This window comes from Lytechinus pictus, chromosome 2 (genome assembly GCF_037042905.1).
Source record: "Lytechinus pictus isolate F3 Inbred chromosome 2, Lp3.0, whole genome shotgun sequence".
Classification (NCBI taxonomy): Eukaryota; Metazoa; Echinodermata; class Echinoidea; order Temnopleuroida; family Toxopneustidae; genus Lytechinus; species Lytechinus pictus.
The window spans coordinates 57,689,403-57,707,711 of NC_087246.1; the positions used below are offsets into that span (position 1 = coordinate 57,689,403).

Here is an 18,309-nt window from a genome sequence, read left to right on the forward strand (position 1 = left end):
TGGATGGATAGATGCATGAACAAATGGATGGTGAATGGAGGGAATAACGCCGGCAAGTAGGCGGATGGACGGATAGATGGTTGAGTTGGTCCCAGGGCGGATAGAAAGATGGGTAGATGGAAGAATGTACTATCTTATTCACTGATGGAAATGTGGTTGTTTGATTGATCGGATCGGTTGATTGATTGATTGATTTATTGACTTATTGATTGATTGATAATTGGTTGATCGATTTATTGGTTAATTGATTGATTGATTGATTGATTGACTATTAGTTGATCGATTGGTTGATTGATTGATTGATTGATTGATTAATTGATTGATTGAGGTGCCGTGGCCGAGTGGTCTAAGGCGCCTGACTATCCATGGAAAGTCCGGGGTTCGATCTCGGGCCGTGGCACCTATGCCCGTGAGCAAGGCATTTAATCTACAATGCTCTTTTATCCTGCTTTCAAATAAATGGAAATGCTATATGCATTATTGGAAACTTTTAATTAAAAAAAATAAATAAAAAATTGATTGATTAATTGATTGATTGATTGATCGATTGATCGATTGATTTATTTATTTATTGATTGATTGATTGATTGATTGATTGGTTGATTGATTGATTGATTGATTGATTGATTTGTAGCTTGTTTGAAGTCCGGTTCCTGCTAATACACTGGCTGATCCAGGATTTTCCAAGGGACATATGGCACATTTCCCCAAGGAAAATTTGAGAAGCAAAAAAAAAGGTTATCTCAAATACAATAATTGGCCCCCCAAAAAAAAAAAAAAAAAAAACCATCACTTGTGTATGAACGACATATTCCCATTAAAAATATTTGTTGTAACTCTCAAGGCGGGGAGCTCGCTTGTGTATGACCGACGCACCGACATAAACTGTGAAAAAAATTCTGAATCAGTAGTTAACATTCAATATATAAGTAAAATTTTTCGTGTTTTTTTTCAGTTGTTTTAACTTGTCCTTTATTTTACTTGATTTATTTGGGTTCAATATACATTTAAGAAAATTCACGTATTGCTAGTTTGCTTCGATTGAGTAAATCTAACTCGATTAGGCAACGATGATTATTACTTATAAAATCATGTTGAATGTACTTATTCATTAGAGCAAGTAATTTTTTTGATATTTTTTAATAACTGTCATATCTATTTGTGTTTGAAATTGTTTTGGATAAGGGTGTGCTAACTATTTTATTCTTTTGTTGAATCAAAGAAAGAGCAACATTGATAGTCATTTAGCTGAAAATTTCAGATTTCTTTTTAGGTTTTTGGAAAATGCTTATATTATTCTTACTGTTTTATTTGTTAGAATGAACCGGTCGCGTATAAATATCAATGTCAGTACCTATCATGTACAGGTAAGTGACAATGAATAAAGTTTAATATTTAGATAAAAGATGTCTAAGATGAAAATGATGGCACTAAAAGTGGGACGATGGGGGAGCGGACTTTCGAATCACGAAAGTCCACTCCCCTATTTGATTTTTCAAATATTTTAAGATTGTTTTACTTAGTTGAATTAAGTTATCGTAACTTAATTTTCTTGAGTAAAATGGATGCAAAGAAAATAAGTAAATTTTACTTAAAACTGCCAAACTCATAAATACTTGAAAAAAAATATGGCAATTTTTGGCCACAATTTTATTGAGTAATTTCAGCTAATTTTTTACAGTGTATTTACATTAAATATATTGAATATGGCTCTCAAGGGGGGGGGGGGCATGGGCCGGAAATACCCCCCCCCCCGATCCGCCACTGGTTTAATATACCAACAAAACATTATGTTGTGAAAAAAATACAATTACAACAACAATAATACTGATAGTGCATAATTAAAATGTTGAAATGTTGAACTTTTTCATTATTTGTCCGATTTTTCTCAAAATTTTTAAAGATCTTATTCTTCGATTTTTTTTTCCACACAATGCCACTTGTTCCAAGGTTTCATTCTCCTTTAAGGGCAAATATACTTTTTCCTTCATTAATTTGTGATTTTATCTTAAGTTATTTGGCCGAATAAACTTCTGATGATAATAATGATGAAAGAAGTAACAATAAACAATATTGTAACGAATAATATACTAACAATTCACACAATATACTTATTTTGTCTATAATATTATAGGCCCTAGGGTTTGATATATGCAGTCTTCGTGAGTATTACTTCCTATTGTCAACATTCTGTTTATGCTTTCATATAAATCATTTCATCACCAATGTTAAATCCCCCTGATAATTTTTTTTAATCAACAATGACCACTCATAAAAACGAGGGGTTGGATCTGGCATTTTGAACTCCACCGACTACCCCGGGCGACTACCATGACTACGAGACAACTTCTCTGCCGTACAACTGCCTCCTCATTTCCAGTCACGCAAGTCCTAGCCCTCGACCCCGCCCACCTCCGCCTCCCCCCACACGCTCTTTATTAAAGGACAAGTCCACCCCAACAAAAACTTGATTTAAATAAAAAGAGAAAAATTCAACAAGCATAACACTGAAAATTTCATCAAAATCGGATGTAAAATAAGAAAGTTATGGCATTTTAAAGTTTCGCTTAATTTAGAAAAAACAGTTATATGCACATCTCGGTCGGTTTGCAAATGAGGAACTGATGACATCACTCACTCACTATTTCTTTTGTATTTCATTATATGAAATATGAAATATTTTTATTTTCTCGTCATTGTCATGTGAAATGAAGTTTCATTCCTCCCTGAACACGTGGAATTACATTATTTTAACATTTTGTGTTTCAGGCAAGGAGGTCCTAATCGTCAAATTTGTAAAAATTGAAATATTGTATAATTCAAACAATAAAAAACAAAAGAAATAGTGAGTGAGTGACATCATCGACTCTCTCATTTGGATGTAACTGGCTCGTTCATATAACTATTTTGTTAAAAATAAGCTAAACTTTGAAATGTCATAACTTTCTTATTTTACATCCGATTTTGATGAAATTTTCAGCATTGTGCTTGTCTGATTTTTCTCTATTGATTCAAATCAACATTTTTCTGAGGTGGACTTGACCTTTAATATAAACAAACATTGCATCTTTAGTACGTGTCGGGAGTGGATCCCCCGGTATATCAACTCTAGACATATGAATCAGCCCCCAACTATTCACTCGCGAAACCATCGGCGAACAACAGCGGACCGGTACGTCTTATAGTTGCTGTCCCTATAACTAGTAGACAGATAGTATATACCCTACTGTAGTACACTTTGATCTCGAACTTTAGCGAGTCGTATATAGAGCGCACAGAATCACAAGGCGAATATATATATATATATGTACTTTTGAGGTTTGATTTTGATATTAGAAAGGGGACAATAAAACTAACTCTTTTTGCTGTATGAATTATTGAGAGAAGTTAGCGAGAGTTTAGTCATGTCAGCATTAGGACCTGGACGAGGCTCGGCACTGGGTCCTGGACCGAGATCAGCTCTCAGCCCGGTAGGTATATGATTTCATATTACTTTCATCAAGCCTATATTATCTTTGCTTTATGATGCTGAATGATCACATTATGACGTGTAGCATTTGGAGCATTTGGAGACGCGCTTGCGTGCATTTGATCATCAACATACATTACAAGTCATGCAATGACAAGATTATTATAATCATTGATATATATTTCAACCAAGCAAGTATATTTACTTGTATTCATTATCTTCATCATAATAAACATCTACAGTTGACAGTCATGATGCATGACAAACAATCTTTGATTGACCTTTTCTGATGCTGTACACATGTGAAGTAAACTTTCTGTTTGCAGTGGCGCGTTCGTGGGCGTGGCCAAATAGAACACTGAAAATGTTGAGTGTTATCCAAACTGATAAACAAGAACGAATTATTGTAATACTGGACCTGTCACTCTGATGATGAATTGTAAAAAGTGTAATTATTGAAATAGTATGATCATCTATATACCCATGAACCTGCAACATGATGGAACTGATTGAAGGGGAGAGGGGGGGGGGACAGGATGGACATAACCTCCATTTAAGCTCCCCCAGAAAAAAAAAGAGTTGTGTCATTTTTCTCCTCGAATTTCGTCATGATTTGGCTGATTTGATGTTTAAATCTCTGGCAGAATGGGTCCTTTATGTTTATTTAAAAAAATAAATTTTCGGCATAGCGCTGCTGTATGCAAAACTCGGCACCCTCAAATATTTTTTGTCTCATATTACGCCACTTTGTAAAATGGACTATGCCCGAACAATTTTCAGATTTGTTACATGAAAAGTTTGGATGTTTTTTTAACCATATCCGAAAAATGGTGACAGAATTCGACATAATATTATGTAGAATGATATCCGTGCGAACGCGGTTCCGTCCTGTTAAATGAAAAAAAGGATGAGAATATTATATCACATTGTATTGTAAACAACAATACAAAATACATTACAAAATTTATATTTTTTCATTCACCACTTTATTCAATATTCAAAATCAAACAAAGGAACATAGGTGCATGAAAAATAAATTAGCCCAGGTTATGAACTATTACATGCAGGGCAACATAGGTAAATTACAGAGAAAAGGAATCACAATATAAACAACATTTATAAAAACAATAATAACAACATATAAAGGATCAAGTTTCGAGCATAAAGGTGCGAATTTCAAAGACGTGTGTTACTTTGAACCGAGCATGGACCATCTCTGAGAGCGGGGGCGCGAGCACCAAGTCATCATTTTTTTTCTCATTTAAAAAAAAAACTGAATCCTAGCAATGGGGGCCAAAGCAGTCCGATACACCGCCCCCCCCCCCATGTCAAAACTCGATCCCCCGGAACCAGGTCAAAACACTTTGTTTGACACAAAATTACAAAGACATCATTAAGTCATATGCGGCCAAAAAAAATCGATTATAATTTGACTGGCATTGTATCTCATAAATTTCTATGTTAGTATAGTGGTGCGATAGTGATGATGATGATGGTGAAATCAGAAGTGAGAGGGGTAGTGACTGATGATGATGATGATGAATGGGTTAGCAAAGACGAAGACAAAAAAATATGATGTTAAATCATGATGATGGTGGTGGTGGTGGTAGTGACGATTATGATGATGATGATGATGATGATGATGATGATGACGGCAAAGATGATGTTGATGATGATAATGATGATGATGATGATGGGTTTGGTGGTGATGGTTATGATGATGATGATGATAGTGGCAGTGGTGGTGATAATGATGTGGTGGTGATAATGATGGTGATGGTTATGATGATGATGATGATGATGTAGATGAGGATATTGATGATGATGTTGATGATTATATTGATGATGATGTTGATGATTAAAATGGCAATCGAAACTTAGCTCTTCTGTTATACCGTATAATGTATAGGCCTATACGATAAAGAGCAACTGTCATAACTCCGATTTACGCTAAGAAGGAATGAGAATACTTAGTACGGTATAAATGACTGCAGGTAAGCACGTCCCAGATAATTGTTTTATCTCCCAACGTCATCCAAGATGCATTCATCACGTACATTGATAAAGGTTGATGGTTTATCTGATGGGTAAATGAATCGTGTTTTGATAATCAGCGGTATGTTTATTAGCCTTTACAACCTCAGTAAAACCAACGGATTGGACTCCAGATCGACATAAAACGATTGCACCATTTCGCACTTCACACTGCAATATCGAGACGTGTTTGTGTGTGCGTGTTTGTGTGTGTGTGCGTGTGGCTGCATCATCAGGGGTGGAGCCAGCACTGTCAAATGGGGGGGGGGGGGGGTGGAAAAATTTTCATCAACATTCTCTTTGATCAGCAGCTCCATGAGCTACAAGCTGCAGTGGGATATATAGTCCTCAAGTACCTTTAGGTTTATTTTTACCAAACAAAGGTATGTTATAAATCATAATGGTCAATATGCTAGCGCGAATCGCGAACTGGCTATTTGTATTATACTGACCTAAAACGGGATATTCTGAGCAACGTTTAAATTCATGAACAGATATAGGATATGTTTTCCCATACACAAAATAATGCGATCGCGTCAATATTTTTATATACCGACATGTCTGAAAGGTGCCTTTTAGAGGATTGTTTGTTGGAAATCAAATGAAGTACAAGACACATATCACACTAACAAATATTTCGAGCGCGAAGCGCGAGCCGAAATTTATTATGTATATATTGACCTGAAAAAAAAAAAACAATATTTTTAAAGTGATTCATTATACATGTATAGGGATTCATGAAGATGATCCGCATCTCAAAAACCAAATAATGCTGGTGTATGGATTATAATAATCTCGATGGAATATAATGATAATAATCTCGTTGGAATATAATGCAAGCGAACGAACCATTTTTGTTTTCAGTTTCGCTAGTGTATGATTATGATAACACACGCTTCCTTGAATGATACCCAAAATGGTGGAAATCTTATTCAAAGAAATGGAAAGAACACTCTCAGTTTTCGAAGTATCATGGTCACGTATTTGCCAAAAGGACCTGTGATACTTGATATTTCCTTATCAAGATGAGTTCCATTCTAGCATTCTGCATGCACTGTATTCGTTAATCTAGATAACAAGAAATTTATACTTTTCACCAAACTTTTGATTTATAATGCTTGTATTTGAGACATTATGAGGTTAAATTAAATAATGCGAGTGCGACAATTTGTTTTCATATTTGGATCCGAAAGGGCTATCTAAAGCGCTTTTTGTTATCATTAACATGATGTGTATAAGAAAAAGAATTAAAGCGCGAATTTGGCTGCCTTATGTATGCAATGCAGTTTTGAGATAAATACCATTATTGAAATCAATTATTACTTTACTCCACTTTTTCTTGACATTTTCTCTCCTAAAATTTCTCATCTTACAAAAAGGGCCCCAAGCGAATGTACCCCCTCTTTAACCCCACCCCTGATTCGAAAAAAGACTCAGAGTAGCCCAAAACATCTCAATCATGACTATACAAACTCATCATGTCATGTAGCCGTTTTGTATAGAACCAGGTATTGTATGATGTAATATTTCCCTCCATTTTTTTTTCCTAGACACCTTATTTCCTGACATTTCTTACTATATGAAAAAGACCCTCAAGCGAATGTACCCCCCCCCCCATTCGAAAAAGACTGGAGTAGCCCTATACATCTCAGTCGTGACTACAAACCCATGTAGCCGTTTTAGCAGGCATTGTCTAATGTAATATCCTCCGAAGGGAAACATTATTTCGTAATGATATAATTGACTGCGCAGTGATTCGACAGATTATTGAATTACCAATGTGATTTAATTATCTACCAATTTCCCCCAAACCATTTTCCATGTTTTTCCTTTAGTGCTGTTTCTTTTATTGGCAAAAAACATACAAACGAAACAAATCAAACGCTCGACCACTCCATGACGTTCCCACTGTCGTGCGATCCTTTACGAATACCGTCATTGGCCTCTCGTGACTGATCGCGAAACTTTTTTAACCATTCAAAAAACAATCCTTAGATCAGTGCGATTGCCACAACCGATCTGACACGATCTGATATACGATCTAGTACGATCACTACGATCACTCCACGATTAAGATCACCATTTCAATCGCGGTGCAAATCGTGACAGTGGGAACTGGGTATAAAAGCAAACTGCTAATCTTTTGCGACTGGTAATATTTCTCTCATACTGTAGGACCAGAAAGGGAAATTGACTATTTACCCAAATTTGTTTTATGCTCTATGAAAACATCAGTTTGTCTTTCGTTTTTAATTTGTTTTATTTTCTCGATTGATGATAAAGGCGATGTTATTCCAGATCGGAAATTAGGCATCACAAATGAAAATGAGACAGCGAATCTTGAAATAATCTTATGATATTTTGAGCCATATTTCATTATGTTGTTCCAATGTCATGGTAAATCATACACAGCTTCCGGCCGCGGTTGACAAGGTTTTCCTATCCGTCACTCGGCGACCCAAATACAACCCAACATCGTCGGTATGCAGAGTATGTAGGATGACCCGAGGGGAGGCCACACTAGATCTAGGTCGGGACTTCATCAATAATGACTTGGTGGGGTTACAATGATCGCGTTTGCTAAATTGAGCTCATCACAATCAGTTCTAATATTAATAATATCATTAATAATATTGATGATGGTTATAATGATGATTGCAGCAAGGCCCCATAAAATTGTTTGATTAAAAGGATTATTCTAATTTCTTATATTTTTAAGAAGAAAAAAAATTGTGCTTATGAACATTTGAACGCCTGCTTCCCGTGATGCCACGGTATAATATAGATAAAAGAAGTATTGGCAAGTCAACCTAAGGATGGTAGCATATTGCTCTTCATGAAAACAATGAATGGTGACTTATATAAATACCCGACCCAATGGGTGATTTCAAGTAAGGTGTTGAAATCTGGTGTTGGTGTTGTCACACCAACACCAGCCACAACACCGAACTTGAAATCACCCGATGTTGTATTTCAATGCTCTTCTGTAGTATAGGCCTATTTTATTGTTTTGTCCTTCCGTTTTATATTCTCTATTCAATTTATAGGCTATATTTAAATCACGTGCATCACCTCTCTAATCCAACTTTCATCTACTTTAGCCCCCCCCCCCTCCCCCTCTCTCTATCTCTATCACTTCCACCCCCTCCTGTGACTCCCACAAAGTATTTTCCTTCCTTTACTATAGGTAGGGCCTTATAACCAAGCTAATAGGACCCACTAAATGATCAGTTCTGTGTAAATCAAGTGTACATTTTGACAAATATTTCTGTTTTAAGTTCTTTAAGTATTTACTTTTTTTTCTATTTTTAAATACTTTTTTCGTCCTCCAATTATTGATGGAGGTGGTCAGCATGGTCAGTGGAGCCAGACGTAGTATCAACAAAATACCAATGACAAATAGAGACAGAAGTTAGCTTACTCCGAGTTCGAGAAGACACTTTTTTAGTGGAGGATTTATCTTGTTAAAGCTGTTTTACAACGCCCCTCCTTTTTCTCTGTTCCTCCCTGCACCCTCTCCCCCTCCCTCATACTCCACCCCTTCCCCTCATCCCTATATATTACCATAATGACTACTATGTCACTGACAAATTTATTTTTATCACACTTAATAGCTGAACCCACAAGAAGAGGAGGATAAGATCGATCGACCGGTTATCACCGATCAAGACGTTGCGGAAGCCGGTGAAGGACTTCAAGCCAACCCATTCACCATCTCAGAATCATTCAATAGACTCGAGGATGGAGATGGTAATAATGAACTTCTGACCGCGGTTGTGGTATTGATTGACCGCGGTTGTGGCATTGATTGACCGCAGTTGTGGTATTGATTGGCCGCGGTTGTGGTATTGATTGACCGCGATTGTGGTATTGATTGACCGCGGTTGTGGTATTGATTGACCGCGGTTGTGGTAATGATTGACCGCCAATGTGGTATTGATTGACCGCGGTTGTGGTAATGATTGACCGCCGTTGTGGTATTGAAATGTGAAAAACTTCGTTCGGATGTACCAGAACAGATAGTATATGATAATAATTTAATGTTTGTTTGTTTGTTTTATATTTTTCACCATGCATAACAAAAAAGATGACAGAATACAATGTTACATCGATAATAATTTTACTACATAGTAGAAACTAAGCATGATCTAACTGTTACCATAGTAACAGTCAGACACTCTTTTGGCCTCTCAGCCTATACACACCAGTGAAAACTTTTGTAAGATCTTACAACTTGTTGGATGGCAAAATGAAGATGAAATGCACCCCAGAATTTAAATACACTATATCATCTCAAAGTGTTGTATTTTATTATCTCTCTCTCTCTCTCTCTCTTTCTGTAGCTCCCCATATCTTCAGCGGTGGAGCCAAGGGTAGTGAGACCGTTTTCCAGAAGGATGTGAGGGAAACCAAGCCCGTCAGAACCCTGAAGAACGTTCCGCACGGCCATTGCGTCGGATGCGGCGAAAAAATCACGTAAGTTCTCTTTCAAACGACTGCACTGAGATTAATTTCGGCAAACATTGGCGTCGTGATCCAAAAATTTTGAGGGGACATACACGGCATATGGGGAAAATTTTCAATCTATGAGCGAGTGAAGTGACCTTTATGATACAAAAATTTGATTTTGTAATTGATTTGACATAATATTTAGAGAATAATAAAATACATATATCTTAACCCCTTTTCCACCCTTTTCTTTTCTTGGTCGCAAAACTTTTTTGAGGTCCATGACCACCCCCCCCCCCCCCATTTGTACATCAGTGCTGGGAGATAAGAGGATATCTCACGTTTCAGAGACAGTACACTCTAAGAAATATTTCTAACCAATTTCAAAGTTAGTTTGATTTTTGTCTCGCCAGCAGAGCAGAGCGAGAACATAGGCGACGCTTTTCTGACGGCGACGGCGGCGTCGTCAACATTGAAATCTTAACCAAGGTTAAGTTTTTGAAATGTCATTATAACTTACGAAGTATATGGACACAGTTCATCAAACTTACTTGGATATAAGGGTAATCAAGTATTGCTACCTGAGTTTCACGTCACATGACCAATTAGGTCAAAGCTCATTTAAGGTCAATAAACTGGTCATGAATGATTATTCAATATTTGTTTTCAAAGTCAGCACTGTTGCTGTATCGAATGTAATGCAGGCGAGTCTGCCAGAGGCTTTCCACTTGTTTGAATTTATTCCCGTTCAATTCAAATAACAATTTAGATAACATAATACGTGTGAAATTTATGAAAACGAGAGGATAGCCCCATCTACCGATGGGTAATCATAAAACATGAACGTACCGGTTCTTGGTTCCAAAAATACAAATTTGTTGCATAGTAAATTTTGTTCAAACCAACAGTTCGTCGGTTCATAATTATTTGAACCAAAGTAGAGGTTGGTTTAAATATTTCCATGGAGTGTATACGATATATATATACGATATAAATGTATATATAATTATATATATTATATTTGTTATTATTTCATTTGAATCAGAGGGAAGTACACAAGGATTCGTGACCATGGATTTCACCACGATTGCTTCAATTGCGCCGTCTGCGGCAAGAATTTGAGAGGAATTGGTAAGCTGCCCTTCTATTCAAAGGATTTTACTTTGACTAATTTTGTTTAATCAAATTTTAAAAAATGTTTTTTTAATCACAATTTATAAAGGATGGGAGAGAAAAGTGTTGATAAAATTAGAGAACTCGCCCGATCTATCTTGGTCCATATTTTGCAAAAGACATTATTACAAAGACTGATTAAAAAATCATAAAAATCATTTGTAGTTTGTACTCTGGCTAGGGGCATTATAGGAAGCAGCAAAGGCGACTGTTCCTAATATTTTCAAGTGATGGGGGCAGGAATAAAGGAGGAGGGGAAAAATAAGTTGCATGCCGAAAAGATAAGGCTTGGTCCCATAAATACAATCTATGAAGGGCATTATTTACAAAGAAAAACTAAATCGAAATCACCATGGAGCATCCCTCTTGTACAATGTCCTGCCTCTTGTTGTGAAGTTAAAAATTATGTCAATAATAGAAAGAAAACTTCTAATCCGGATAGCTAATTATTTCATTGTAATGGATATTCTGATTGTTTTCTTTATTTTTTTACAGCTTTAAAAAGTATGAAGATTGTGCACGATATCTTTATTGCAGTTATAGGGAACGTGTCATGCAAACGATACGATTTCTTCTGTTTTTCTTCATTTTGGCATGGAATTTGATATTGACTCGAAATTTCATTGAGCGTCATCACAATATTTCGAAGAGATTTGCAACTTATTTGTTAATGATGAATGTCATTTACAAATAATTGTTTATGAATTTCATATACATATGATATATGTATATATTAAATTCTTCATTATATAGCTGAACCAGCTTAACCGCATTTCAAAACATGCTTATCAGATTTAATCCAGAAATTTTGTTACGGGTAAAAGAAGACCAACATTTGTGACTCAGATTTTATCCTTTTCAAAAAATCAAATTTTGTGATATATTTTAACGTAATATTTAGAAAATGATATATTTTATTCTCTTTTTTTCCTTGGTCGTGATTTATTTATTTATTTATTTGTTAATATATATATAGGGTCTTTTTTGGGCCCCCCCCCCCCGCCTTATTTGTACACCACTGCTTACAGGTTTTGAAAATACGCCATAGATTTTAAAATAAAATCGTAATCAAATGAGAACTAAAACTTGTTGATTAAGGTTAGACTATAATAAAAATTTTGCATATTTCTCATTTTCAATCTGTAGAATTATGTGAAGTGTGGGATTGCATTTCATTTGCATCTTGCAGGCTACCATCTAGTTTTCTTTAAATCAACTTTGATTATTAATTGCATCTTAACTCACTTATCCTTACACATGCAGGCTATTATGAAGTTCGAGGAGAGATTTACTGCAAGAAAGACCGTCCTATGTGAAATCACTACACATGAGCATGATGCATGGAGTGTGAAAATGGTATAAATAACGTGTTCATATAAACGGCAAATCAAATCAATATTTCATTCATAAAAACTTTATGATTTTTGTTGCTTGTTGGTTATTCGTGCATGCATGGACGAAACGTAGAAACATATTTTGTTTCTGTGTAGATAAATATCATTTAGAAATCAGTGTTCAACTTAAAATGAGAATATATAGGCCTATACGTTTGTCATGTTCTTATTAAGCATTTCCACATGCGTATGAAATGATGCCCATGATTATTTTTCTTGATTGAATGCATTAATATGCATGTTTGCAATATTTTAATGAACATAACATTGGCGATTTTTTTAAATCAAGGATAAAAATTAAGGGTAAGAAAGTTCTGAATTGTTGAAATATTTGTAATCACCTGCATCAAAAAAGACTTTATGTTATCGTTAAAAAACTTAATTTGGTTAGTGCTAAACATCATTATTTAGAATGAATATGATACCTTATAAAAAATGGTAAAATAATTATGTTCGAATAAAAGAAGTACCGATATGAAAGTCGCATATTAAGATAAAAATGCATACTAAATAGTGAACAATATATGAACAAAATTAATAGGCCCTATTTAAAAAAAAACGATATCATACTATTTCAATTCTCGGTTCTTGTTAATGTTGTTCTTTGATTGATTGATTGATTTGATTTATTGTTTCACATTCCACAGGAACATACATCTTTAATAAATGAGAATATAATGACAATTACATTCACTTTTTTTTTAAGTATATAGTATCCAAGGGTGTAGGCTGGGGGTGCACTGGGTGCGCGTGCGACCTCCCTCTGAGGCAGAGGAGTTCCGACACTGGCAAGAAAAACGAAATTTGTAATCCTTCTTCTGCTTTCAGCAGCTGATTTTCAAAACTTTATAGTTCCATCTCCCCCAAGCTGTGCATCCCCATGCAACTGTAGTTCCATCTCCTTCCCCATGCTCAAACCAGCCTACGCCATTGTAGTATCACGTGAAATAATGAGGAACCTATATATATTTAAAAAGCATAGCTTGCAAATATATAGATTTCGATTTCGACGTGAGATTTTAAAAAGAATTAAGTTTGGTAAAATATAGAAATATGGTGTATAAAGATATATTTTTAAAGACTGAAATAATTGTAAAATCCATGGGATTCGTTTTAGATATAAATCTGAAAAAAGGCAATGCTTGAAGACTCTCCCATGTCACTTCCGTTGTGTGTGAGGATATTGAAATGACCGATATCTTTCTTTGTAATCTATAGCACGTTTCATTATTGTTTTTGTTATTGTTGCGTTTTTAAGTTTTTCGTAATAACCTGGCTATCCGTCTATCTCACTGTGACTTGAATACTTTTTTTGTATGCTAAAATTGTCTCTCCCGCCATTCTCTGATAAATTGGTAGTTTGAACAATTCAGAACGACAGTATTATTGGATAAGCAGTTTTTCATCTATTATGAAAACAAAATTGTAACTGTTAAATGCTATTTGTTTTATTTCATGTGCTTTATTTCGTTTCATAGGGGGACAAAAGTTTTCTCTTTATATTTTTTTATATATTACATAGTAAATTAAATTGTTCAGTTTATAATAAATTTGTTTCAATATGATTAATTAAATGACTAATAAATTAACATAAAGATACGAACATACAAAGGAATAAACACATGATATTCAAAATGAATGAATGATAATGTAAGGGGTTGGATGAATGATTAAGTAAATGAAAGACAGTAGTTAATGAATTATTAATAAATAATCAATCCATGATTTATGGAAAATATTGTTAAATGAAAATCATATTGCTTCCTTGGACGCTATATGCATGTGTTGTGAATGCTTTGAAAGAACTGCATTTTGAAGCAAAACTATTTGTACAAATTTGTTGATAATGAATGAATTATGATAATACAAAGTTTCGGAAGAATAGCAATTGTACTGTAGTGCATGATTTTCATTACTGACACAATTAATGGTTATGATGTTTTTTTTATCGCAAATTTCTTAAATTTGCTTTTTCCCATACACCACTTTGTAAATAATTGTCTTTTTTGTTTCATTTTTTGCAGGTTATTTCGAGGTCAAGGGTAACTTTTACTGCAAGGTACACACACCGATGTAAAAAAGTCAACCAATTTTTATACAAAATGATTGCAATTTTTACAATACAGAAAATATTTTAACAATTTTTACATCTCGATTTCGCTAATATCGGGATTATTCCTTACCAGCTATATACACACTCTAAAAACACTGAGTAAAATTTTACCCAATTTGGGTAAAAAGGAAAGATGCAAGTTTGCTGGGTATTGGTTTTTACCCCATATTGGGCTAAATGCATGTTTTTTAAGGGTAAATTTTAACGCAACATTGCGAACTATTTACAAGATGTTTGGTATCTTTTTATCGAATAAACCAACATGCATGTTCCAATTTTACCCAATATTGGGTAAACCATTTTTGAAAGCGTAGCTATACTGGATTTTTTTTGTATCGGGAAGTTAATTCAGATGCGGATTATTATTTATTATCTTTAACAGAGCATTAATATTGACTCGGAATAGGAAACGAATACTATATAGTAAACAAAAATAGACCTACATTTAGAAATAAAAAAATGTGAAAGTGAATTGCTTGGGAGAATCGAAAGACAATTATATTCAATTCTTCGCGGTTTCGACAACACTTGGGTGGGCAATACTGGATGTTTCTTTGTAACACACTGTAAAAAATATTGGGTAAAATTTTTACCACCACGAGGGTAATTATGTGTCCAAACAATTTTGGGCAGTATTTTACCCAATGCGGGAAGCATATTGTCCAGTAAGGTTAAAAAATAAGCAGCAATGGGCAAAATTTCCATCACACTGGATAAATAAAAATGCCCAAAAGAAATGCCCAATGTTGGTTGGATACATAATTACCCTCATGGAGCACTTTTTCCCAATATTTTACAGAGTGCAGGAATTTGATATATACGTATTTAATATAATTTTCTTTTTGATTATTTTGATTAGTTTCATTATTGCTTTAAATAGTGTATAAAACGAAGCAGCAAAATGTTTAAGAAAAAAATTGATGAATTTGTCTGAAGTAAACCAAACGACTGTACAGTGTATATTAATTTCACGCGGTGTATCGAGGGAACACGATTAAAATCAATATCTGATTGAGAAACATTGTTTGATGATTAAACCTATATCCATGGACTAGAGACGAAATTTCAGGCATTTAGATTTTCCAGGTAATTTACATGATTTATGTAGTGATTTAAGTGTAATACTGAATAATGATCAAGAAGATTAATTTCAAGAGGTTTTGGGTTAGGCCTGTATGTTGTTGGTTTTTTCTCGCGAAATGTTTGTATATTATGATCAGAGTGACAAAGAGTATTTAGATAAACATGTTAGTTTTACTCTCACGAAAATACCTGGTAAGATTGATCGGGAAATTGATCCGATCTGTTGGTGCCACACACTCTTCCGTGTAAAAATGATCCAGAATAAGGTCCAATCTGACAAACTTTTTAGCCAGGTCCGACCCTTCTGTGTCAAAATTATTGGGCCTTATTCCATGTTATTTTTTTACCCCCAACGGAGTGTGGAACCCTGTAACAGACCCGATTTCCTTCTCAGTCTCACCTGGCATTTTTTAGAGTGTTTAACACATTAATATTTTTATTGCTGTATTGTTTGTATATATTTATTTCGCACTGTTAATACTGAATGGCTTGCCTACGAATAGAAAATCAGATATTTATGTAATTCATGCACTTTTCTCTGATCGCTTTCATTTATCTATCCTTTGTAAGTTATTATTTCTCAATTTTCTTTTGCACCTTTCTTGTTTATGTTAAAACGCACGATATAAAATAAACAATTTAAATGATGAATGTTATTGTAAGAATTGATTTTTTTTCTGGCTCACGCAAAAATTGCCCTCGGAGAATTTCAGGAAGATAGGGGTGGTAGAATATTATTGAGAGGTTACAAATCACAAATGTTGAGAGAGAAACAGGAATGGTATATAGCTAATTGAGTGAAGGGATGACATCGAAATTGAGAGATGGAACATAGATGATGAGAGACAAAAAAGTGAGAAAAGGCGAGAGACAGAGTCACAGAGGGATGAGGAAGGGAATGAAGGGGAATATGAAATTGAAACCTGGCTCGAACATGATGAGGTTTCCATAGCCAGGGTTTTTGAGGGGAGGTCAGGCGCGATTTTGTACCCCGGGAGGCCCGACCTGATTTTGGCACCCCTGTGTACTTTTCGAAAATGGCGCCTCCCCGTTCCCTGCCAGGCAAACATAGGTGCCTTAAATGTATGATGAATTATCTTATTATATAATCACATAAAAATACTATTGGAGACCACCCTTTTTAAATGATATGTTCGTGAAAAAAAATCCATGAATTCAGTGCAATACCACTTTTTAAAAAGAATAATTGCGAGCGCGAAGCGCGAGCGATTTTATGTTTAATTTACTTAAACGACCAGATAGCATAAGATTGTAAGCACTTTGGGGTTTTCAATTTCGTTTAACTTCTCATCAGAGTAGGCCCTCCTAGAATTGTGTGAGCAGGAGCTATAATTTCTTTACTATTCGTTATAGAATATCCTGATTTTTAAACTTAGATATCATTTAAAACAGTGTTACCATGAACAGGATGGGTATAATAATGTCTAAACAATTGATGTTTGAAAATTTTGCATTTTAGACATTGAAAACTGGACATTCTAAGCATGTTTTGCAATCATAAACAGGATGGGTAAATAACTTAACAATCGATGCGAGCAATGAAGCGCAAGCTCAAAATTTTTATTTTCCGGTGTAAAAACTAGACACTAGCACCTTTTGTAATCATCGATAATATGTGTATCTAACTAAACCGATTTAAACAATTCTTGCTGGCGCGTAGCGCTATCCGAAATTGTCAATATATTGAAGTGAATCATAGAATGGAATGAATGTCATATGAATAAAATGCATATCTCACCAATCTAATAATGCGAGCGCGAAGCGCGAGCTGAAAGGTTTTTTCCGTTTTGAAAACTGGATATTCTGAGCACTTTATGCAATCATGAACAAAATGGGTATGTAATCAAATAATTTATGCGAGCAGAAAATGTTGATACTCCTACGAGAAAACAGACATTCTGAGTATTTTTTTTTGTAATCATGAACATGATAGGTATCTAACTAAGCAATTGATGGGAGCGCGAAGCGCGAGTTGAAACAAAAAGTGATTGTGAAAACAGTTTAAGCACGTGTTTAATAAATAACACAATTTTAGAGCGCGGAGCGCGAGATGAATTTTTGGTACAGATTTTGAAAAAAGGGTAATTGATGCAATGTAACCTTGAACAGGATGGGTATATTAGTTTTTTTTTTTAAAGAGTTGATGCTTAGCGCGGAGCACGAGCTGATTTTTTTTTTATTTTGCGACATCAGTGAAAACTGGATATTCTAAGCATAATTATACTGGGTATCTAATGAAAAAATGCGAGCGCGAAGAGCGAGCTGATATTTTTTATATTATGACTTAACAACTGGACATTCGAAGCAGGCTGTTACTCAAATATGGGGTCACCTCCATGGCTGCATCCAGCATCGGCAGTGGGAAGAGGGTTAATTGGCTTCCCCTTAAAACGTGGGAATACCTACATTATTTGCAAGAAATTTTTCATTTTCACTAATAAAATACATATTCCCCTATGATGACCTCGTTTCCTTCGCCGGCTCCTGTTCAGATTTCTTTTCTTTTTTTATATTTATTTCTGAATGCGCCTAGTTTCCAGTTTTCAGAACAGAATAGATATGTAATTAAACAA

General features: G+C 34.9%; 1 protein-coding gene across 6 annotated transcripts; it reads left to right on the forward strand.

The window, feature by feature from the left end:
• The first annotated feature begins 3,138 nt into the window (after window positions 1-3,138).
• LOC129270312 (PDZ and LIM domain protein 4-like) lies at window positions 3,139-16,366 on the forward strand. Of its 6 annotated transcripts, none has more exons than XR_010292676.1 (7): window positions 3,139-3,470; window positions 9,118-9,253; window positions 9,847-9,979; window positions 10,998-11,083; window positions 12,389-12,481; window positions 14,544-15,205; window positions 15,391-16,366. XR_010292676.1 is itself a non-coding variant. In XM_054907711.2 (6 exons), the coding sequence occupies exons 1-5, from the start codon at window positions 3,405-3,407 to the stop codon at window positions 12,439-12,441; spliced, it is 474 nt and encodes a 157-aa protein (XP_054763686.1). In that variant the 5' UTR covers window positions 3,139-3,404; the 3' UTR covers window positions 12,442-12,481; window positions 14,544-16,366. The 6 variants fall into 6 exon arrangements, 2 of the variants coding, with proteins under 2 accessions (XP_054763686.1, XP_054763693.2); XR_010292675.1 differs by having other exon boundaries at window positions 14,544-15,198; window positions 15,439-16,366; XR_010292677.1 differs by lacking the exon at window positions 12,389-12,481.
• The last annotated feature ends 1,943 nt before the right edge of the window (window positions 16,367-18,309 follow it).

Bases quoted from the DNA above. Each gene is read 5' to 3' on its own strand.
- LOC129270312 (XM_054907711.2), top strand. From the start codon at position 3,405: ATGTCAGCATTAGGACCTGGACGAGGCTCGGCACTGGGTCCTGGACCG. The intron at 9,980-10,997 runs GTAAGTTCTCTT...CATTTGAATCAG, and splicing joins GGATGCGGCGAAAAAATCAC to AGGGAAGTACACAAGGATTC. The intron at 11,084-12,388 runs GTAAGCTGCCCT...TTACACATGCAG, and splicing joins CAAGAATTTGAGAGGAATTG to GCTATTATGAAGTTCGAGGA.